This window comes from Myotis brandtii, unplaced genomic scaffold (assembly GCF_000412655.1).
Source record: "Myotis brandtii unplaced genomic scaffold, ASM41265v1 scaffold796, whole genome shotgun sequence".
Taxonomy (NCBI): domain Eukaryota; kingdom Metazoa; phylum Chordata; class Mammalia; order Chiroptera; family Vespertilionidae; genus Myotis; species Myotis brandtii.
Window position 1 is genome coordinate 1,895,863 of NW_005371207.1, and position 22,890 is coordinate 1,918,752.

The following is a 22,890-nucleotide window of genomic DNA, read 5'->3' on the forward strand; positions in this document are numbered from 1 at the left end:
GAGGTCAGGGATGGGCTGAGACTCCAAGAAGGGTGTCTGGAAGGAGGGGTGCTCAGAAACGGGTCGGTGTTATGGGTTGAATTTTGTCCTCCCAAAATGTAGGATGAAGTCATAACCCCCAGTACCTGCAATATGCCCTGAATTGGAAATAGGGTGTTTGCAGGTATAATGAAGTTTAATGAAGTTAAGATGAGGGCATTGGGGTGGACCTATCCAAGATGGCTGGCGTCCTTGTAGAAAGACGGAAGTGCCGTGTGGAGCAGACACAGGGAGGACGCCGATGGAGATGAAGGCAGAGCCGGGTAGTGCACCCAGGAGCCAAGGAACTCCTAGGATTGTCACAAAGCCCCGGACAGACGCTGGGAGAGGCCTGGGACAGACGCCCCCTCCCAGCCTCTGAGGGAGCCAGCCATGCTCACACTTTGATATTGGACTCTCAGCCTCTGGAACTGTGAGAGAATAAGTTTTTTGTTGTTTTGAGCCACACAGTTTATGGTACTTCACCACTGAGAGATCAGTCGGGAGCCGAAAACCAGGTATTACAGGCTTTATTAGGAGAAAGACCTGCCGGGCTGTCTCGCAAGGGGAGAGCAGCCACCCGTGCAGACGTGAGCACTCCTTTTGAGGGGAGGAATGGGAAGGAATGGGGCTTAGGGTACTCGGCGTGCGCTGATTGGTGGCTTAATGTATGGTCCATATAAGGTACATGGTTAGGCACTCAGGTATTTCCAGGCTGCAGGTTACATCATGTTTACTGTTACTCTGCCCACCAGTTGGGAGAAGGGAGGATCTATCAATCACAACAACCTTCGCAAACTTATACCGTGGACAAGAGATCAGATGCTGGCACGGGCATCCAAGGAGGGCCAGTGGTCCTCACACTGGAGCATGCGACCAGATTACCCCAAAACCTTGTCAAAACACAGCGTTGGGCCACACCCGCAGGCCATTGCTTCAAAAGGTCTAGAGCAGCGGTTCTCAACCTGTGGGTCGCGACCCCTTTGGCAGTCGAACGACCCTTTGACAGGGGTCGCCCAAGACCATCCTGCAGATCAGATATTTACATTATTCATAACAGTAGCAACATTACAGTTATGAAGTAGCAACGAAAATAATTTTGTGGTTGGGTCACAACATGAGGAACTGTATTTAAAGGGCCAGAAGGTTGAGAACCACTGGTCTAGAGTGTCACCCAGGAATGTGCATTTCTAACAAGTCCCCTGCTGGCCCGAGGCCCACACTTTGATAACCACGGCTCAAGGGGCACATGTGGCCTGGGCTGGGACCTTCTGGACCCAGGAGTAGATGTACATCCCCACTGACTCGAGTCGTGCAAGCCCATTTGGAAAACTTAGTGGCCGCAAGCAGTTGTCTTTTTAAATGATCTCTTCAGTTTTAAATGATGTGTACATGTATTGGCTCATGGACTCCCACAATAACCCCATGTGGTAGACAGTATAGTCTCCATTTTTAAAAAATATGTTTTTATTGATTTCAGAGAGAAAAAGGGAGAGGGAGAAAAATAGAAACATCCATGATGAGAAATATCAATGATGGAAAACATCAATTAGCTGCCTCCTGCACACACCACACAGGGGATGGAGCCAGCAACCCAGGCATGTGCCCCAACCAGGAATCCAACCATGACCTCCTGGTTCGTGGGTCAACACTCAACCACGGAGCCACACCGGCCGGGCTATAGTCCCCATTTTTATAGACGAGGAAAATGAAGCTCAAAGTGGGAGGGTTTGGGGGGCAGAGTGACTCCTCTGCAGGACTCTCCCGCTGGTTCCCTGAGCTCAGATTCTGTACTCGGAGCCCAGCCTGGAGCATTCCTGGCTGGTTTAATCCTCAGAACTCAGATTCCCCTGATCTTTGTAAATCGCACCCATCGTCACCTCGTCTGAAAAGAAAGCCATTCACATCCATCCACAACCAGCTGCAAACCTGTGCATATGGGCTCCGCTCTCTTCCCACCCACTGTGGCCACTTCCTGCTGGATCTCATGACCCAGGTCCTCTTTCCACATCCTCTTGTACCCAAGTGCCATCGGATATGACTTCCTTCTTCCTGCTTCCATATGTCTTAACAAACTGGCCCCCAGCTGCTGTGGAGCTAGGAAGCCCGGCATGCAGGGGGGGCAGGTGTGAGAAATGCCTGGGAGGACGGTCAGGAAGGATTTGTAAGGTCTGGAGTTGGACAGACCTGCTTGCCTGGCCCCTCTCCCAGGAGGGGCCTCCAGGTTATGAAGGCATCTCGTTGTCACACCCCCTCACTGGGCAGGCTGGCCAGGCCCCTTCTTGCCCCTTCCATGCCCTTTGACAAGTGCTGGGTTGGTGCAAACTGGGTTGGAGTGTGAGCTTTGAACCCCAGCCAGGCGGGCACCTATGAGATTCACTCAGAGAGGCAGACATAGGGTGCAGAGCCACCTTTCAGCTGAGTTCCAAGTTCTCTGAGTCTCTCTCTGACTCCTCACCTCCCGCAGGCCGGAAGTGCCTCCACGGTGGCGCTGATCAGCGCATCCCCAGGACTGGTGTGCAATGCCGAGACCTGTCTGGCCACGGACACCCACAGTCACGTGTCTGCAGGTAACCCTGGAGCCCGGCGTCCTGCCGGCTCCCAGCCCCGTGGAGCCAGAGCTAGGGGCAGGATAAAGGAAAGGCGTGCCCAGAACTTCAACATAAGCCCCAAGGACTTTTGATGGCGTGCGATGTATCACACTGCAGCAGAGGAATTATCCTCACCCACTCACACCAGTGAGTATGGGCTGAGCACTAACCCTCAGCCCAGGGTAGGGAGGAGGGCTCAGCACACACATTTCTCGGGAACTTCCAACCTGGGTGCCACCTGAGACAGTCCCCTCGAGAGAGAGCATAGTGTGAAGCTCCAGTAGGAAGAGAGTCGAGTGCCCAAAACACAGTCAGAAATGACAAGATGCAAGAGTCAGGTCACCAGGAACAGAGAGGGTCACGCTGGGACAGGGGCTGAGGGCGACTTCACAGAGGGCCCCATCTGAAGTTTGAGGGTCGGGGATGGGAAGGAGAGCCGGGGGCTGGCCAGGGGGAAGAGGCCACTGTGAGAAGGAGCAGGGCGGGCTGGGGCCTGTGCGAGACAGACATCTCACTGGCCCTGGTGCTCCCCACGCTTGGGCAGAGAGGTGCATGTTTTATGTTACTACTAAATGCAGAATCACCCAAGCCAAACCGCTCTCTGCACGTTGCTTTAGACCAGGGGTGGGCAAACTTTTTGACTCGAGGGCCACAATGGGTTCTTAAACTGGACCGGAGGGCCGGAACAAAAGCATGGATGGAGTGTTTGTGTGAACTAATATAAATTCAAAGTAAACATCATTACATAAAAGGGTACGGTCTTTTTTTTTTTTTTAGTTTTTTTTCATTTCAAACGGGCCGGATCCGGCCCGCGGGCCGTAGTTTGCCCACGGCTGCTTTAGACTCAGGAAGGTGCAACGGAAGCTTTGTTGTGTCTCATGTAAACATGACCTAAGCAGTGGTTCTCAACCTTCCTAATGCTGCGACCCTTTCATACAGTTCCTCATGTTGTGGTGATCCCAACCATAAAATTATTTTTGTTGCTACTTCATAACTGTCATTTTGCTACTGTGATGAATCGTAATGTAAATATCTGATATCAGGATGTATTTTCATTGTTCACGACCCACAGGTTGGGAACCGCTGAAAGGGGATCGGACTTGCTGACCTGCACCGATGAAACGAGGGCCTGTTCCTCCGACTTTCTTCCTCCCCCAACACTGTTCCCGATTAATCACACCAGCCGTGCGGACGCTTTCTCATGGCACACGCGTCCAACTTCTCAAGCCACAGTTAACAGAGTCCCTGCGCCGCCGACCCCGAGGCATCCGGGTCAGTAGCTTGGTGTGCCTCCTCCCCCTGCTTTCCGACCTTTTCAAGAAAACCTTGTCATTTTTGTAAATGTTAACTCTATGTTTTTACCAATTTTGGTTTGGAAGGAGGAGTATTTGTGCTCGTTAGAACATTCTGCTTCCCTAGATTTGAAACGTCGTCTAAATAATTGCTCAGCTGGCAGTTCTTTTGGTGGTGCCAGCTATTACTGTGAAAATGCTCTCTTCCAGGAGAAGCAGCACAGACCCCACCCCCCACTCCGCCCCAGGCCAGGAGCTGCACTGTTATTTATCACGATGCACTGCAGGTGGACGAAGTTCAAGCTCTAGGGTGACGTTCAAGCTCACTCACCACCCAAGACTCTGTATCTAGTTTTGTATTTACCATTTTGTTTTTTTTTTCTTTTTTTAAATTATTAATTAATTATTTTTTTAAATCCTAATCCAAGGATATATTTTTCCATTAATTTTTAGAGAGAGTGGAAGGGAAGGGGGGAGACACAGAGAGAGAAACGTTGATGTGAGAGAGACACATCAATTGGTTGCAACCCAAGTACATGCCCTAGACCAGAATCAAACCCAAGACCCTTCAGTCCACAGGCCAACACTTCAACCACTGCACCACAACAGCCAGGGCTATTTTTTTGCCTTAAAGAACCCTCCCACTCCCCCCACTCCCTCCCCCCCCCACACACACACACACAAATGATATACACGCCAGGCCCCCAACCCCGAACCGCTCCCTGGATGCAGTTTTAGAGCCATTAGACTTCATTCTCCTCTAAGGGCGGAGCCTCCAGCCTGGTGGTACTTTGTGTTTCTGAGGAAGTTCTCATCGGGGAAGAAGAGGGTGCTGCCGCTCTGAGTTTTAACATGCCGAGGAGCCACTCCCTGTAACGTGTAGATGCAAAGAAGTAAATGAGGGGGTCGATGGCGCAGTTCATGTTCATGAGGGACACGGTGAGCTGCAGGGACACTTTGAAGGCGCTCTGCTCGGGGCAGGACGGCAGGTAGAGCATCTGCCTCACCATGAACTGGACGATGTTGAGGTGGTAGGGGCTGAAGCACAGCACCACAGCGACCAGCACCACCAGCGTGAGCAGGCAGGCCCGCCGGTGGTGCCCTTTCTCACTTGTCAGAGGGTTGTCCCGGGCCGTCCTGCACAGTTTCACTGTGATTTTCACGTAACAAAATAGCATGACCCCCAGCGGCCCCCAGAAGCTCACGACACAAGCCCCAAGGATGATGAGGGACATCCTGAAGACCTTCTCAACGCTGGCATACTCCATGCAGGTGACCTTGCCTGCCACAGGTCTGGTCATGGTTATCAAGAGCAGGGGCACCGTCTGCAGGCCCGCCAGGGCCCAGACGGCCACGCAGACCAGCCTTGCTCGGTTGGCACTGCGGAGCCGGGGGCGCTGGTGGGTGCGGACCACAGCCAGGTAGCGGTCCACGCTCACGCACGTCATGAGGTAGATCCCCCCGTAGGTGTTCATGTAGAATATGAACGCCGTCAGCCTGCAGAGCCCTTCCCCGAAAGGCCAGCTGAAGTCCAGCGCGTAGTAGGTGATCTTCCCAGGCAGAGCCAGTGTGAACAGAAGGTCGGACACTGCCAGGTGGACCAAGTAGACGCCTGTTGAGTTGATCTTCTTGTCCTTTTGACAGGCAAGGAAGAGGGCAAGCGTATTTCCCAGGGTGCTGAAGACCAGGAGGACTGTGTAGAACAGACAGAGTGTCACGCTGGCTGCCCGGGGTGGGTGGTGAGGAAGGCAGAAGCTGGCATTGTGGGAGATGCTGCTTGGGGTGTCTGTGCTGGAAGCCATGTCAGAGAGGACCTCAGGGAGACAAAAATAAGTAAACTGTGATACTGAATCTGTGGGGTGACAGCTCTATACAGCAATAATTAATAGTTTGCCAAGGCAACATGCACACAAAAAACGTGTCTTTTTAAGTAAACTTTTTGTTGAAGTGTAACGCACTGTTCCAGTTACTATTGCTGCATAACAAATTACCCCTGAAATGTAGCTGCTTAAAACAAACGTATGCTCACAGCAGATTTTGATCAGGACACTGTGAGAATGGCTTTCCTCTGCTCCTCAACATTGGGAGCCTCAGCTGGGAAGAGTCAAGGGCAGAGGCTGGGGCCATCTAGAGGGGACTTCACTCAGGAGGTGGCAGGTAATGCTGGCTTTTGCCTGGAGCCTCAGCTGGGGCCGTCTACGAAGGCACCTGTGCGTGGGCTCCTGGGCCAGGCTTCCTCTCAGCATGGCAGCCTGAAAGGAATTAGATTCTCGCACAGCAGCTTGAGGCTCCAAAAGAAAGCATCCTAGTGGTGGGGTAGACGCTCCATGTATTAACCACATCTTTTATTTTCTGTGTTCTGATGTAGTGACCGCTTGCTGCCTTGCTGACTCTGCAGGGACTGCCCCTCCCTGGGTGAGCCAGTTCCTTGAGTGTGTCTTTCAAATCCTGACGAACCAGTCCAGAGCCACACCTCAGCCAGCTCTTTGTTGGACTCTTACACTCTAGGCCACTATCCAATACCCCCCTCCCCACGCCACCCCACCCCCGTCCTAATCACCCCAGGGCCAAGGTGCCAGATGCCCAGGAGCAGCCTGTGTGTCCCAGAGTCTATGATATTATTCAAACTAGCCAACCCTACACCTGCCTACCCCGCCTTGCCTGTTCCTTTCCACAGAAACCACAATAAAGGCCCTTGCCCTCACTTCCGCCCTTCTCCCTCTGCCTCCTGGCCGACCCAGAGCTTCCTGTGGGGCCCCCTGTGATGTGGTGTGCCCCTTCTTCTTGGAATCTCTAAAACAAACCCTCGTTTTCAACGGCAATTGCCTCCTGATCTGTTGGCCTTATGGAACCTCAAATTTTCCATCGGTGCATTGCGCCGCCTCCTCTAACCTAGCCCGCATCATCTCTCCCGCCTCCCTCTGTCCGTTACAAGGGAGTCACGAGCCCACCCTGAATTGGGAGAAGGGGACAGAGCCACGTCTCATAGGAGGAACCTCAAAGAATTTGCAGCCGTTTAAAATCCAACACATACACGCAAACACGTATGCAAATCGTAAAAGTACAGCATGACGATTTTCACACAGTGAACACGCCCTGTGATTAGCACCCGCATTAGGACACTTACCTCATCCGCCCCCCAGAAGCTCTCCTGCACCAGCCCCGCTCCACTCAAGGGTGACCACTATCCTCACTTCTGAAATCACTACTCAGCTTCTGAGGCTCTTCCTCCTCCCCTCCTTCCCTGAACAATCCGGCCCTCAGGCCACCTGAGCTTCCAGGGCACCATGTTGAGTTGGGGACTGTAGGGAGGGGGATTCTTGCAGGAGCCAGCGCCCCAGCAGGGCAAGGAGCATCGTCTCATGGGCAAATTGAGCTCAGGAGGGTCCCAGCCACAGCTCAACTCACCTTCTAGAACAGTGGTTCTCAACCTTGGCTGCACATTAGAATCACCTGGGAATCTTTTTTAAATCCTGATTTCCGGGCCACATCCTCCGGAAAATCTGTTTCTTTGTTATGGGCTGGGGCCACAACATCAGTAACAAAGAAACAGAATTTCCGGAGGATGAGGCCCGGAAATCAGGATTTTAAAAAGATTCCCAGGTGATTCTAATGTGCAGCCAAGGTTGAGAACCACTGTTCTAGAATCAACTTCTCCAGTCACGGAGCAGCTATGAGACCCCTGGTTGGAAGTAGTGTGTCCCTTTCCCTGTTTGTCCACAAGCATGGATGGCTCCCGAGGAGACCCCGGCCCTTGGCCATTGTCCCCGATTCCTGACTTTCCCGGCCTCTTCCCCAGGACACAGCACCGGGCAGCCTGGCTCGGCCTGGCCCTCAGCCCCAGGGCCTTGGGGCTCACCCGCAGTCACTTCCTCAGCCGAGGGTGCCTGAGCCCTCCCTTCGCTGCCTGGCACAGCTCACAACCTCCTCTCTGAAGCCTCTGAAAACGTTGAGCCCCTCCACGCTTGGAGGCACTTGATGGCAACTCTCAGGTGTGCCTCTCCCGGCGAACACTCCGCAGGAACCTCTGCAGCATCAGCACCCAGGATGCTGCGGCCTGGCCTGGGCCTCCCTTTTTGGTCTTTGGCACAAAACAAGTGCTCTGGACCTTGGTCCTGCTGGCAGCCCATGGCCCCCCTTCCCAGAGACCCCCACAGAGAAGTCACCTCCACACCCCGGGGAGTGGGCAGGTGCTATCGCACTGTGAGTCTAGTTGTGACTGTTTCCTTCTGTCCTATCTCTGTGTCCTCCAAGGCCTGGGATTGAGACCATAAATGTGACTATCAAGCCCCAGAGTCATCCTAGGCCTATCAGCAGTTTTCCCTTGAGGCTGACGCTGGCCTTCGATCCCTCTGGCCTGGCCTGGCCTTCTGCCCAGACAGGAGTGGCAGGGACCCCTGGCCGGGGAGCTGGGGCCCGGCAGGGATGTTCCACCCCCTGACAACAGATGCAGGAAGAGCAGCTACAACCTGAGCCTTCCTCTCCGAGCCCCAGCACCTGTCTCCTGCCCTGAGGAGACTCACCTGTGGTCCACGTACCTGGCTCACCAAGGGCGTGCGCAGCAAGCCTGCAGAGCCGTGGCCGACGGCCAGCTGCCTTCCTCCGTGACGGTGCCTGCACCCTCCGCTCTGCAGGAATGGAATCAGTTCACCACACTGGAATCCACACTCTTGGGGCTTCACCCACCCCTGCTGAAAAAAAAAAAAGGAAACAAAACAGGGTATAATCTTCCTGCCACAGGACGTGCACAATCAGCCACAAGACCTCCCAACCAGGCCTGGCCCCCGTGGCTCCCAAGAACGAGGGAGGGAGGAGAGTCGCTCTGGGACGCCGCTTTCTGTTCTCTTTCTGTGCCCCACACACAAAGGCTGGGGTTTAGACCATAGACATGACTACCAAGCAGCCACCATTCTCCCCTCTCACCCCCCAGGCCCCCGTGCCTGGAGTGAGGGCAAGGGAAGCGAGAGGTGCCATGTGGGGACTGTGATAAGCTCAGCTCCTGTAGGAAAGTGGAGGGGAGACAGCCTGGCTCAGGGTGTCCTAGATTTGGGGCCTTAATGGAGCCCGACAGCCACACCTGCGGTTCTGGTGGACAGCAGTCCGAGGGCTGCACTAGGTGAGGCTGGGCAGCTGAATGGTCCCAGCTCTTCTCTCCCTCTCGTTTCCCAGAGAATGGTTTTCTCCACCACACCTGGCTAATCAATGAGGCATCGCACCCATCCTGTGATCGGGACTGTGCCTCGCTCCTAATAGTCCCCCCTGGCTTTCTCTGAACACCTGGTGAGGCCCGCTTCCGCCAGCAGCCAGCTCTCCAGCCCGGCCTGAACCACTCCCCACACCCCTGTGCTCCAGCAGGGCATTCCACGGGCCTCGGTTTCCCCCAGGCCACCGTGTGGCTCAGCACGCTCCCCTCCTCGGCCTCCCACTGACGAGGGCCACAGGACCCAACGTTCCCCAAGGATCCATCGGGTCCTGAAAGATGCCCCCCAGAGCTCCTGATCTATTGGAGAGAAGTTTTGTAAAGAAGCCCTTTCTCACCAGAAACTTACCATTCACTTCCCTCCCAGCACCCCCAGAAGGAAGAGCTAATGCAGCTTCCAGAGCTGCCTGACATGCACGCTTCCCAAACCCGAGGGGAACCTTCCTCCGTGTCCTCAGGACAGTTAGGGTTCACCTAGTGAAAGGGGAGACCCAGAAGGCTGCTCTTCCTGGGATGGGTGGAGCCCCTGCGGCTGCAGCTGCCTCTGAGCTTGGTGACCACCCTGGGTGTTACCCTGGGAGCAGCTTCGCAGGGCACTGATTTCTGACACCAGCTGTGTCTGCCAGAGAAAGCAGAGGTGACACCCTATCTCATCTCTGTGGCTTGCACGCCCGCGTTCCGGGAGCATCTTCAGCCCCGAGCGTACGCCGTGCAGCCTGGTGTGGTTTTGTTCAGGGTACAGCCGTCCGGGGCTCTGTAAAGCTAATGCATCCCCCCGCCTTTTTTAAAAAATGAGGAAGAAAGGGTACAGATGTATTTGTTTCCTTTTTTCAAAAAAATTTTTGAATCATTACTAGGACTTCTGGACACTTAACTAAAACATATTTATTGACTCACCCCTAGTGAATGTCCACATTACCCTGAACTTCCAGAACTAGCGAGGGGTACCACAGCGACAAACCCTTCCTCTGACAAGCAGACGGGGAGACCTCTGTGAGAGACAGACGCGCAGGGAGAGTGGGCTCAGGGCCTTAGGGAACACCCGGAGGAGGCTCTTCCGAGTCCCGAGTGCGGCAGTCAGGGAAGTTTCCGAGATGAAGACGTAGGATGGGGAACAATTTGCCAAACAGATCCCGCCACTGACGCAAAGGGAGAGAGCGGGGAGCTGTGCACTTGATCCTTGAGTCACTTTCACTCGTATTTCATGGACCCACACGAGTCACATGGCCACGTCTAACTTCAAGAAGACAAGGAAGTGAAATCCTGCTATGTGCTGGGGAGAAACACTGGCAAACCAAAGACACCACTAAGTGCGTCTGTCTCTCCCTCCCAGGACTCACGTGTCCAGCTACCCACTGGTCACCACCTCGGCACACAGGATCAGGCCAATGTGTTTAACTCCTCAGACCCATTCCACCTCCTGGGTTGGCCCATCTCTACAAATACTGCCCCCCCCCAGGCCATCCTGCAAGCCTCCTTTGCTCTCCCTCAATGTGCCATCCACCCCCAAGTCTCCTCTACAACATGCTTGACGCAGTGGCCATAGAGTAGGCTTTGCCATCTCTCTCCAGCAAGCCAACCACAGCTTCTTGTCCCCAGTCCTGGCTCTCGACCTTAACACTCCAATCCACTCTACATCCCCCATCCCATGGTGAGTATGAGTTTGCTAAAATATACAGTGGCCCTACATTTCTCTAGAACAGGGGTCCTCAAACTTTTTAAACAGAGGGCCAGTTCACTGTCCCTCAGACCGTTGGAGGGCCGGACTATAGTTTAAAAAAAAAACTATGAACAAATTCCTATGCACACTGCACATATCTTATTTTGAAGTAAAAAAACAAAACTTCAAAAAAAAAGGCCCTACTAACTGCAAAATAAAAAAAAAAAATAGACCTCCTAACTTCAAAAAAAAAAAAATCCTAACTTGTTCTTACCTCGGTCCTCAGGCAGCAGCAGGCTCTGCACAGGCAAGCTCGTGACTCGTCCGATCACACCCGAGACTGAGAGGAAGAGTCGAGAGACAGAGAGAAGGAGGGGAGTCGGAGAGTGCGGCGCACATTCCCCACATGCGCACTGCGGGGCCCGGGACGAGTCGGCTGCTAAGCAACAGGCAGCGGCGGCAAAAACACCCGGCAGGCCGGATAAATGTTTTCGGCGGGCCGCATGTGGCCCACGGGCCGTAGTTTGAGGACCCCTGCTCTAGAACATGACCCTAATTCCATGACCTGGCATTTGCTACTCTCTTTTCCTGAAACATGTTTCCCCCTCCCACCTGTCCTATGTCAAGTCGGTTTAAATCATCCTCAGTCAAAACAGCTCTGGCACCTCTCCTCCAGGCAGCCTACCTTGACTGCTCCCATCCCCCCATTTCATATACATAGATGCTATCGTCTGACCTCCCCTGGTACCCTACACATCTCTATATTAGTGTACACTATAAATGATACCATTTATTGGATTGTGAGCCATTGCGAGGCATGGCGAGCTTTCGTAAATTTTAGTCTCTCTAGGGCAGTGGTTCTCAACCTGTGGGTCGCGACCCCTTTGGGCAGGGGTCCTCAAACTATGGCCCGCGGGCCACATGCAAATACAAATATTGTATTTGTTCCCATTTTGTTTTTTTTACTTCAAAATAAGATATGTGCAGTGTGCATAGAAATTTGTTCATAGTTTTTTTTTTAACTATAGTCCGGCCCTCCAACGGTCTGAGGGACAGTGAACTGGCCTCCTGTTTAAAAAGTTTGAGGACCTCTGCCTTTGGGGGTCAAATGACCCTTTCACAGGGGTCGCCTAAGACCATCGGAGAACACATATATAATTACATATTGTTTTTGTGATTAATCACTATGCTTTAATTATGTTCAATTTGTAACAATGAAAATACATCCTGCATATCACATATTTACATTACGATTCATAACAGTAGCAAAATTACAGTTACGAAGTAGCAACGAAAATAATTTTATGGTTGGGGGTCACAACATGAGGAACTGTATTAAAGGGTCTCGGCATTAGGAAAGTTGAGAACCACTGCTCTAGGGGCTGACATAGGCCTTGGCATGGAAGAGGTGCTTAGTAAGCGATCTTCGAACACAGGAGCAGTGGCGAGGTGCTGCTATTCTAAGCCTGCCTACCACAGCTCCTATTGCAGTGATGGCGAACCTTTTGAGCTCGGCGTGTCAGCATTTTGAAAAACCCTAACTTAACTCTGGTGCCGTGTCACATATAGAAATTTTTTGATATTTGCAACCATAGTAAAACAAAGATTTATATTTTTGATATTTATTTTATATATTTAAATGCCATTTAACAAAGAAAAATCAACCAAAAAAATGAGTTCGCGTGTCACCTCTGACACGCGTGTCATAGGTTCGCCATCACTGTCCTATTGGCTCATCTCATCAGAAGCATTCCCTGTATTACCCATGTGGGAAGGGATGCAACATAGTCTAAGACAGTGGTCGGCAAACTCATTAGTCAACAGAGCCAAATATCAACAGTACAACGATTGAAATTTCTTTTGAGAGCCAAATTTTTTAAACTTAAACTACATAGGTAGTTTGCTTTTTCTTCGTAGCCATGTCAAACAGGGCACCTAAAAAAAATGTTTCATTTTATAATAATAAAGCCACCAACACAAAAGAATTACAATCCTTAAATTGATGACAAAAACGCCACTTCTTCAAAATAGACTCGCCCAGGCCGAAAACCGACTTCTGCGCATGGGCCACGAAGTTTCAATCGCACTGTACGTGCGCGCCCGCATGTGGTATTTTGTGGAAGAGCCACACTCAAGGGGCCAAAGAGCCGCATGTGGCTCGAGAGCCACGGTTTGCGGACCCCTGGTCTAAGACATTCACAGGACATTTTTGTTTGAGTTGGGAGTTGGGATGTCTGCAGGTCACTGAGAGCCACATGAATGTGAAGACGACAGCTAGGGTTGAAAAGCCATCCCTTCTATTTTCCCATGACCTCATCGAGTCACCAAATAGATGAACCCAATAGAAGCTCCTGTCCAGTCTTCCCACATTGCAGACGAGGAAGCTGAGGCCCAGAGAGGTGAGTGAAGTGAGTCATCCAAAGTCGTACAGGCAGCTCTAGACGGTCCCAAAGCCTGGACCAGCCTACGCAAATGCTCTTCAAGAAAAAGAAGGTGTGGGCGCCTCCCACTCCATCTCATGAACAATGAGAACGTAAGCAAAACCTCAGTTAGCTAGAACCAACCATATTTTCCTTTATCTATAAACTTCCTTCAAGAGGAAGTTGAAATTTGATTGAATTACTTCTTTCTCTCTTTCAGTCAATAACTCTTATTTAAGCACCCTTCATGCTCAAGGCACTGTGCTGGGCACAGCTGATGATCCAAGAGAAAAACACACCCTCTCTTCAGATTGTGGGAGCAGGACATATATGCCTGCACATTAACCAAGAATGCAAGGGAAATGCCAAATGGGTAGTTTGGGCAAAAATTTCACAAGAAAATGCCCCCAGGAGAGATTTAGTCAGAAAAGCAACTCCTAGGGAGATTCCGTGGGCGCCACTCAATCCCCAACCCTGGTCAATGCCCACCTGTGACCCTACTGTGCAGTCTGACTACACCGATGAGCCTACAGCTGAAAAAAGCACAGAATCAACAAAATGAGATGACTTTGTAATCAACTGTGTTCAACTTTCTCCTAGACCCAAATTCCTCCCCAGGGCCCTGCACAGCACCTGGCTCAGTCACCACCAACTGATGTGGGTTTGGAATGAATGCGTGCATTCTTCTTTCTAAAGGTCACCTGTTACCGAGGTTGAACCCAAAAGGAGTATCTCCTGAACCTTTAGTTGTCCTGTTAGTAAGCTTTTTTTTATTGAAATACTAGATACTCACAGAAAAGCGTCCAGATCATAAACTCAATGCATTTTCATACAGTAAACACACCCATAGAATTAGCACCCAGATCAAAAACCAGAAGCCCCTTCTGTGCCCCCCAGAAGCCCCTTCCCGTCACCACCTCCCAAAGTTCTATCACGTAGATTACTTTTGCCTGGTTTTGAATTTTATATAAATGAAATCGCAAGGTATATGTCCTTTCAGCTTTGACTTCTTCTGTTCAACATTATTTTGGTGAGACTCACTAATATAGTTACAGTTACAGTTAATAGTGACAGTTCTTTCACTCTCATTGCTGTACACATTCCTTTGTGTGGATGGACCAGCCCTTATTTATTCATTTTCCTGCTGATTAACATCTGAGTTGTATCCCGTCTGAGGCTATAGTGCTGCTATGAACATTGCTGGGCACATCATTTGGTGAATATATGTATTCATTTCCATTGAGATATGCCCAGGGAAGAATTGTTGGACTTCAAGGTATGTACGTGTTCAGCTCTAGTTTATACTATAATTAGTTGATATTTAAAAGAGAAAAGAGGACAATGGAGAAAAAAAATTGTAATTATCTGAGAAAAAAATGTAATCTTAACATTTTACCAATGAGGCACTTGTCTTCAGTGATTGCAACAATTAAATTTTTAAAATAATATTGGAGTATACTAGATATTGGGTAGTCCGGTATTTTTCAACCATTGGATTGAAATTTAGAGTAGTTTTTAAAATTTTTTATTATGGTGGAACATACATACATTTCAAGCATGTGTAGTAGATTTTGAAAGTATTTTAGTAGGTCATGATCAAAATTTTTTTAAAAAAGTGAAATAGAATAGAAAATGAAACAATAAAAAAGAAAATGCATCAGTAAGCATAAATACGATACGATTTGTGGAACTTTTATTGCAGTGTATGTGCTTTGAGTAAAAAAAAAAGTTTGTAAAACATGGGTCTAGTCCAACTCTTTCAATTTTCAGAGTGGAAAATATACTAAAAAATGTAAAGTGATGTTTCCAGACGTAGCTTTAACTAGACTATGACATCCTAGCTTCCAATTAAGAGTATTTTCCGACTCCCATCTCATTATCTTTGCTGCCAATCTTTTCAAACTTATAGGCTAGATTCTGGGGCCATATCTTTGTGGCCCCACATTTTATCGGTGAGAAAGGATCTCAGGGTTCCTGCCCAGAAGGCTGCAGAAGGGGCCAGAACCCAATAATTGGCACCTTCTGTACCTATTAAAACCTGGGCACCCCATTTGACCCTATTTACTTTAGGGTCAAACAGGAATAGTACAAACCTAGAAATTTAAAAGAAGAGTGGGGAAAGGATCTGTGGTTTGACATTTTTCAGAATTATTTTTTTCTCTTTGGTGTGTTTTAAGCACTTTTCAAGCACAGAGATCAGGAAAGGAAGCACTATAAATAGAAGGGGACACAGTGGGGAGGGAGGGCTGGGGGAGGAGGAAGTGTGTTCTGAACACCTGCTTGTCTCTAAATCTAGGGCCTTGATGGGGCTTTTCAGATGGCCCTTCCCTACCCCAACCGTGCCTCACCCCCAGCCTCTTATTTAGCCCCTAAAACTAGGGCTAAAGTCTAGTGTCTGGCCTAGGACACCAAGATCCAGCCCCAGCCTGGCACCACCCTCCACTGAGAGTCCCTGGGAGGAGGGGATCTGCCCCGTCTTGAACCTAAGTTCAATGCAGGGCAACTGATGGACCCCTGAGGCATTAGCTTCTCACCAGCCAATGGTGTCTCACATCAATTAGGTTGTGTCTCACTCAAGTGCAAAACTCAGCAATGTCTTCCCAACATCTTAACATAAAACCCACCCACAGCCTATGGGCCAGCACTTTGACCAGGTAGACACAGCAGGAGGGAAGGGAAATGAAAATATGCCTCTTGAGGCTGTACCTGCATAGCAATGTTTTCACAGTGTGTAACTTTCCTTGGGGGCTGACTTTGATGGAAAGGGCCAAAAGGTCAGGCCATGGAGAGGATTTCGGGGCAGACTTCCCCCTCTGTGCTTCCCCACTTCACTCGCTGACCACCTTTCAGTCCTCCCAGCTGCAGCTCCGCCAGCCAGAGACGGCTCTCTACTCCTCACCTGAAGCTTCTCTCACCCTCCAAGCCCCCACCTCAATATCACCTGGGTTGGCGAAGTGCACTTCAAGGACCCCTCTAAATTAGAACTCCCTGTTGCATGATGGGCCCTTCAAACACCTTATGTGTTGTAAGTCAGCTTTAATTTGTGTGATCTGGTTAATATCACGCTCCCCCCAACAAATTGTGAACTCTGAAGACAAGTCCATCCAGGTTGGTTTTGCTCATCCTTGGATGTCTACCTTCTGACACAGTGTCTGCACTGGAAATGGTGCCCTATTCATTATGTGGGAAAGGAGAGGTGGGAGGGGAGGAGGAAAGGGGAGAGGAGGAAGAAGAGAGAAGAGGAGGTGCAAGGGAGAAGGAAGGGAAGCAGAAAGGGGAGGTTGAGAGAGGAAGGAGGGAGGGGAGATGGGGAAAGGGAAAGGAAGGGAAGAGGGGATGCTGGGGAGAAAGGAGAGAATCTAAGGGAGGGAGAGGGGAGTGAGGGAGCCAGTTATCAGCAAGAACCAAGCAGTTCTGAAACACCCAAAGCCCCACAGGAGAGGGTCCTCTCCCAGGAGGAGGCCTCTACCAAGGTGACTGGGCACAGAGGGAGAGCTGGAACCCAGTGTAAAGAGAGGGTGGGCACGACTGCCTTAGGGCTTTGGTTCAGCTGACTGAGGAGCTAAAGCTGAGCTGTTTGAGACCATAAACTTCACCGTTCACGCAAAGTGTTCAACCCTCACTCGTCTAACGTTCTCAAAGAACATCCATTCTAAGGAGGACTCAAGACTAGTCTGCCTGCTCTACTCTATGGAGGGATGATTTACACACGCTGGAATGCAAGCTTTCTGCGTGTGGTTCAGTGATTTTTAGAGCTGTGCAACCATCAGCACAATCCAAGTCTAGAATATATCCCCATCACCCCCAAAAGACCCTGTGTTCATTGGCAGTCACCTCTCATTCCACCCAGATCCAGCGGGCCCGTAATCTGCTCCTTCTACATAGATTTGCCTTTTCTTGGTGTTTCATAGAAATTGAATCATACAATGTGTGCCTTTGACATCGGGCTGCTTTCACTGAGCGTCATGTTTTTGAGGTTCATGTTGTAACATGCATGTTTGTCTCTTTCTATTGCTGAATGGTGTTCCTCTCTTGGTTTCTTATCCAGAGAGGAAAAAGGTATTTTCAATCATGTAGAAACCACTCCTTCCTTCAAGGACTCAGCTGAAAGGGAAGTTGGCCCAAGAGAGACTTCGTGCCTGGGAAGTGGAGAGAGCATCCCGCCATGACAATAGTGAGATGGAAAGCGTACACTGGGTGGGAAAGGCTCAATAAGATCGCAGTGGGATAGAGCGATGAGCAGAAACCAGTTGGGTGAAATGTCAAAAAACCTCTCCTCTGTTTCAAATATCAGGTGCATAGGTTGGTAGTGCCAGACTAGATAGCATCTTGGTTGGGGAGGGGGCGGGCTGTAATAGAAGAACAGAAGAACCCTGAATTTGGAGAGACAGCCTTAGGGCTACACATCAACAAACCCCCTCTCCCCCCTGGACTAAATATGAGAATCCCCAGTGCAGATTAGGCACCAGGAGCTTTTCAGTCCTCCAGATAATTCCAAATTACAGCCAAGATCAAAGTCAGGGGTGACTGCACACTAAGGTCACTGGGCACCCAAAGTAATGACCTGACTGCACAAGGACGGAGGGTTCCGTGTCTTCCTTTCCAGAAGTGGAATCCTGGTCCTCCGCCAACAGCCCCATGCAGACCTCCTTTCCTCTCTTGAGGACAATAGCTACCAGGAGGGTGTAGCTACTGTCCTCACATCCTCCACCAGTGCCCTGATGCTGACCCCACAGAGAAGGCCTAATGGAGACACAGATAAGGCCAGCTTGTAACAGGACTGAGAAGGCCAAGTTCTCTTATTTTATTAAAGAAAAAAAAATTCACAAGTAAATTTAGAATTGAGCAACATGAATGTACAACTCGAATACATTTATAAAGGAAACATGCCCTGGGATTAAGCACAAAACCAGTTTGATTTGTCTACATCTAGACATTTTTCTATGCATTTACTTCTTTAGGTAAATCCACAAATACGTAGTTTTATGTTTTGTTCGTAAACAAATGATATGATGCCCAAAGAATCATGTGAAAACTTGCTTCTCAATATACCACTAAGGTCATGCCATGCAGGACTCACAGCTCTGCTTCCTTCCTAAAACAGCTGCACAGGGCAGGTGATGTTTCCCATTTAACCATCCCCCACAGATGAAAACCTACAGTGTTCCAACAGCATTTGCTTCTGAAAATGTTATTTCTGAAAATTTCCTTGTTCATATATCTTTGTGCACATGTCCAGTTTTTAAAAAATATATATTTTCATTGATTTCAGAGAGAAAGGGAGAGAGAGATAGAAACCTCAATGATAGAGAGAATCATCGATCGGCCGCCTCCTGCACACCCCATACCCTAGGCATGTGCCCTGACCTGGAATCAAACCATAACCTTCTGGTTCATAGGTCAATGCTCAACCACTGAGCCATTCTGGCTAGGCCATTTTATTTTTTTAAATACGGTAGCGTCTTAGAAATGGGATGTCACAATTCTGGGGTCTCCATTCAGCTTTGCTCATTGATCTGCCTGTTTCCGTGCCTGTGGTGTTGCAGGGCTATAGCACATGGTTTCAGTCTTGGTTATACTATGGATTCTGTTGCTCCTGCGAGTAGGCTCCCTAAAGGGAGAGAGAGATAGAAACCTCAATGATAGAGAGAATCATCGATCGGCCGCCTCCTGCACACCCCATACCCTAGGCATGTGCCCTGACCTGGAATCAAACCATAACCTTCTGGTTCATAGGTCAATGCTCAACCACTGAGCCATTCTGGCTAGGCCATTTTATTTTTTTAAATACGGTAGCGTCTTAGAAATGGGATGTCACAATTCTGGGGTCTCCATTCAGCTTTGCTCATTGATCTGCCTGTTTCCGTGCCTGTGGTGTTGCAGGGCTATAGCACATGGTTTCAGTCTTGGTTATACTATGGATTCTGTTGCTCCTGCGAGTAGGCTCCCTTCCCCCTTACATTTCTAACTGGTTATAGTTAGTGATTAGGAAAACCATTGATTTTTATAAAATTTGTATAAAATACACATAACAGAATTTACCAGTTTAACCATTCTTAAGTGAACAATTCTGAGGCATTAAGTACATTCACATGGCGTGCAACCATCCCCGCCATCCAGCTCCAGAACTTTTTTCATCTTCCCAAACAGAGACCATGTCCCCATTTAGCAATAACTCCCCTTCCCCGCCTGCTCTCAGCCCCTGGCAACCAGCATTCTACTACGTGTCTTTATGAGCTTGACTACTTGAGGAACCTCATGCAATATTTGTGCTTTTGTGACTGGTTTCTTCCAGTTAGCATAATGTCTTCCAAGTTCACCATGTTATAGCGTGTATCAGTACTTCATTCTTTCTGTGGCGAATAATATACCAGTGTACATAGACAATGAACCCGCGCTGCTGGGATGGGCAGGATGGAGGCAGAGCTGATGAGTCTGTGGAATGAAAAGGAGGGAGAAACGGAAGAAGAGGAAAACCGAGAGGCCAGGAAGTGCTTGGGAGAAAGGAGAAAAAGGAAAGGAAGCAAACCTTGGCTTTGGGCACCCAAGGCCAGCCACGGGGAGATGCAGTCTTGAAGGATGTTTGCTGTCATTACAGGCTACTGATGCTTTTGTGCAACTGGAACCCACTGGCAAGCAGGCAAAGGGGCCACATCTGTCCGCAGCTGGAAGACACCATGCAGGTGCAGGGTAGGAGCTGAGGGCACCTGGCGCCAAGCCCCCTCAAGGTTAAGGAGGTGGCAGAACCTTGCACCTGAGCCGATTGGGAATTGCAAGGTGACAGGGTTAAGTAGTACAGCCTGGGGGACAAAAGGACTAGTCTGGTGTTTCTTAACTGAGTGTGTGTAGATCCTTCAAATAGCCTGTAAATAGAACTCTGGGGTTCAGGAACTCAAATGGGAGATTTTTACATCTTTTTGTTTTCACTGGGGCAGAGGAGATGAGTTAGGAAATGTCCCCTTGGGTATGCCCCACCAGGGAAATGTCCATTCTAATCATCCTGGGATCCTTTTTCTCGGAGAAATTTACATCTCTACTTTCACAAACCTCTAACTGAAATTGAGCATTTCCTTCTATTGGGAACACAGGCAACAACCACTTCGGTTTAGCCATATACTGAGAAAAATAACGGAAATTTTTATATCACACTTTAGTTGTTTCTAATGATAAAATAGTGTTTAAACTCATTGCTACTTTAATCCTGTGGGTATTAGAAAGGGAGCGGTAGTGCAGGCCCCTAGCACCAGGCGGAGGTGTGCCCCTGGGCCCTTGGCGTTGTCATTCAGTCCAGCACATCTGTAAGCCACCGGTGGCCCCCAGGGCAGAGACAGGCAGGGCAGAGCCCTGCCCGGGGAACTTGGGGGCCTGGAAGCACACAAACAACTGCGATGCGGTGTGTTGTGCTAAGAGAGCACAAAATACCGGTGGGTGTGATCAGACTGGGTTTCTCACGGGAACTGACATTTGAACTGTCTTTCCCAGGATATATTAAGAAGCGTGCACAAGGACATCAAACTTTCCTTTCACCAGAAAAGTCCCTCACCAAGCGTGTGTGTACCTCAGCTTAGAGTTCAGAGGGGCAAAAAGGAATTTCCCCTGGTTGTGGGGCTGAAACAGGAAACCACCCAGAAGCCCTCGGCTGGAGGAGGCCGGGAGTCCCCGGTTCCCCAGGACCAAGTGGATATTTTCACAGGAAGCTCCTCTGGGGGCAGCACATCTCTCCTCCCTCCTCCACATGGAAATGGAGGCTCCGTGAGCTCACAGGTGTTGTCTGCTCCGTTTGCTGATGAGTCCCAGGCCCCTGTACCGGCTCAGATCTGGCCCCTGCCTGTGTTTGTTGAAGGGGTGAGTGGATCCAGCCACATCCTTCCACAGCCGACGGGGCGGCTAGACAGGCAGTCCTGCCTCTGCCTGCCTGCCTGGCGTGTGTGTCTCCAGCTCGTCATGATGCCCTGCACTCTGCGTGACCTGGGAAAACCCCCACCGAAACCCCAGCGGGTATGGGACTGCTTCACAGCACCGAGCCGGTGAAGTGCCCGCACCTGGCTGCTCAGGTGTGCGCCATCCCTGCTCTCCTGCAGGGCTGCCGTGCTGCCGCAGGAGCTGGAGGGTCGGAGCAGGTGTCTCAGCTGCCTGGATTAGGGATCCCTTTCCTCCGACTGTGGTCCAAGCTGGAGGGAGGAGTCCCAGGTTAGTGGGGACAGAGGGCTGGGAGCATCCCCACTGGAACCCCCAGCTTTGGGCTCACAGTGGGTGGGAAGGTTGCCTCCTCACGGGGCCTGACCTAGGCTGGTGGCTCATTGGTAACAGAAAACACGTCATCTCTGTTCCCTCCAAGGATGCTGTGGGCTGCATTGTGTCTCCCCCTCTCCCCCATGCTCCGAGCCTGCCACATTCATCTGTTGACGCTCTAATCCCAGAACCTCAGAATGTGACTGTATTTGGGAAGGGGGTGTCTTGAAAGAGGTTATTAAATTGAGGTCCTTGGGGTGAGTCCTAATCCAATCCAATTGGTGTCTTTATAAGGAGAGATTAGGACACAGACACTCACAGAGGGAAGACCATCTACCAGCCAGGAGAGTCGCCACAGAGGAGACCAACCCTGCTGATGCCTTGGTTTGGACTTCTAATCTCCAGAACGGTGAGGAAATAAGTTGTGAGGAAATAAATTTCTACCATTTAAGCCCCCCAATCGGTGGTGCTTTGTTGTGATCGCCCCAGAAAATGATCTCACTCCATAGAGTTTTCAATGGGCTTTCAGAGGCAGCACCTCACTTTCTGTCCCCACCAGGCAGACATCAACCGAAATGCCCTGGGGAGGCTCAGAGGCCTCCTGACCCCAGGCGGGGTTACTTGGTTACGTGGTGACCTCATTGCTCGCTCAGTAAGAAGAGCAAGGCCACAGAGCTAGAATTTCCCAGAAGCACAAGCTGCTCCTTGCTGATGTCAGAGGACCCACACATGCAGTCAGCTGAGGTCTGCTCACGTAGGAATCACGCATGAGCAGGAGAGCCACAGGCGAGTCAGGCCAAAGGGCTAATGTCTAGAAGGAGGTTAGTGGGTTTCAATGTTAAAAAAGTTATCTCATGCCATGCCTTAGTCCTTTTCCAGGTTTACTAGAAATGTGCTGACTTTTATTATTCTCAGCACAAAGAGAATAATAAAAATAAGTCCTTCTGTGAAGTTTCATACCGCATTCCGCAGCCAGTGTTTACATTTTAAACACCTTTCCCTGGTTCCCAGGAGAGGCCGCAGAGGACGCTGGGAACACCGCCCACCCCACATCTCACCCAGTCTCTCCAGCTCCCGTGCAGATAATGGTCTCCAGCTGGGCGCCGCTTTAACCCACTGAACCCCCGCTTCCTCCTGAGAAGGCCCAGGAGACTTTGTCTGTTTCCAAAAGAAGCTTGAATGATGCCCCAATCTCCTGCCCGAGACCCTGGCTGTGTGGCCTCAGGTCCCGCCATCCACGCGGCCCCAGGTTAGTGAACTGCTCTCCGGGCGGCTTGCAGGACCCGAGGTGCAGGCTGTGCTGTTATCTGGCCCAGTTGCCGCACTTTCTAGGCTTCGGTTTCTTCTTGTCAAGTGAGAATAAAACTAACAGTCCCCTCAGAGGGCCTGGGTGAGGATTAAGGGAGTAATATACACATGAACTTGTCTGGGATCGAGTAAATCCTGTGGTGTCTGCCTTTCTTCCCTGGCCCTCCCT

General features: G+C 50.2%; 1 protein-coding gene across 1 annotated transcript; it reads right to left on the reverse strand.

The window, feature by feature from the left end:
- Positions 1 to 4,582: 4,582 nt before the first annotated feature.
- Positions 4,583 to 8,579, reverse strand: LOC102262671 (G-protein coupled receptor 183-like). Its single transcript, XM_005883634.2, has 2 exons — positions 8,425 to 8,579; positions 4,583 to 5,715 (listed from the first exon to the last, which is right to left on the reverse strand). The coding sequence occupies exon 2, from the start codon at positions 5,701 to 5,703 to the stop codon at positions 4,645 to 4,647; it is 1,059 nt and encodes a 352-aa protein (XP_005883696.1). The 5' UTR covers positions 5,704 to 5,715; positions 8,425 to 8,579; the 3' UTR covers positions 4,583 to 4,644.
- Positions 8,580 to 22,890: the final 14,311 nt, after the last annotated feature.

Coding starts and splice junctions, on each gene's coding strand:
- LOC102262671 (XM_005883634.2), bottom strand. CDS start 5,703: ATGGCTTCCAGCACAGACACCCCAAGCAGCATCTCCCACAATGCCAGC.